The sequence below is a fragment of the Buceros rhinoceros genome, unplaced genomic scaffold (genome assembly GCF_000710305.1).
Source record: "Buceros rhinoceros silvestris isolate BGI_N320 unplaced genomic scaffold, ASM71030v1 scaffold16937, whole genome shotgun sequence".
Taxonomy (NCBI): Eukaryota; Metazoa; Chordata; class Aves; order Bucerotiformes; family Bucerotidae; genus Buceros; species Buceros rhinoceros.
The window spans coordinates 1,274-1,578 of NW_010421711.1; the positions used below are offsets into that span (position 1 = coordinate 1,274).

At 68.5% G+C, this 305-nt stretch overlaps 1 protein-coding gene across 1 annotated transcript in view; it reads left to right on the forward strand.

The window, feature by feature from the left end:
- LOC104496645 (protocadherin gamma-A11-like) overlaps nucleotides 1-230 on the forward strand; it is a gene marked incomplete at its 3' end in the record, with an annotated part of 1,112 nt that extends 882 nt beyond the window's left edge. Inside the window, exon 2 of the mRNA XM_010139796.1 lies at nucleotides 56-230. Coding sequence (XP_010138098.1) covers nucleotides 56-230 — 175 coding nt within the window. The remainder of the gene's footprint in view (nucleotides 1-55) is intronic.
- Between the last annotated feature and the right edge of the window lie 75 nt (nucleotides 231-305).

Consider the following 305-nt stretch of genomic DNA (forward strand, 5'->3'; position numbering starts at 1 on the left):
TGCGCGGCGCTCCTGCGACTACGAGAAGGTGCGCGAGCTGGCACTGTGGGTGCAGGTGGAGGACGGTGGCATGCCAGCACTGAGCAGCAACGTGTCGGTGCAGCTCATAATCGTGGACGAGAACGACAATGCGCCGCAGGTGCTGTACCCGCCGCCGGCATCAGGCCTGGCAGCAGGACTGGGGCCGGTTCCAGGGGTGCGCATGGCAGCAGGACTGGGGCCGGTTCCAGGTGTGGCGTGGTCGGGCGTGGAGCTTTCTCCTCGCTGGGCAGCACCCGGGTCGCTGGTGGCCAAGGTGGTGGCGG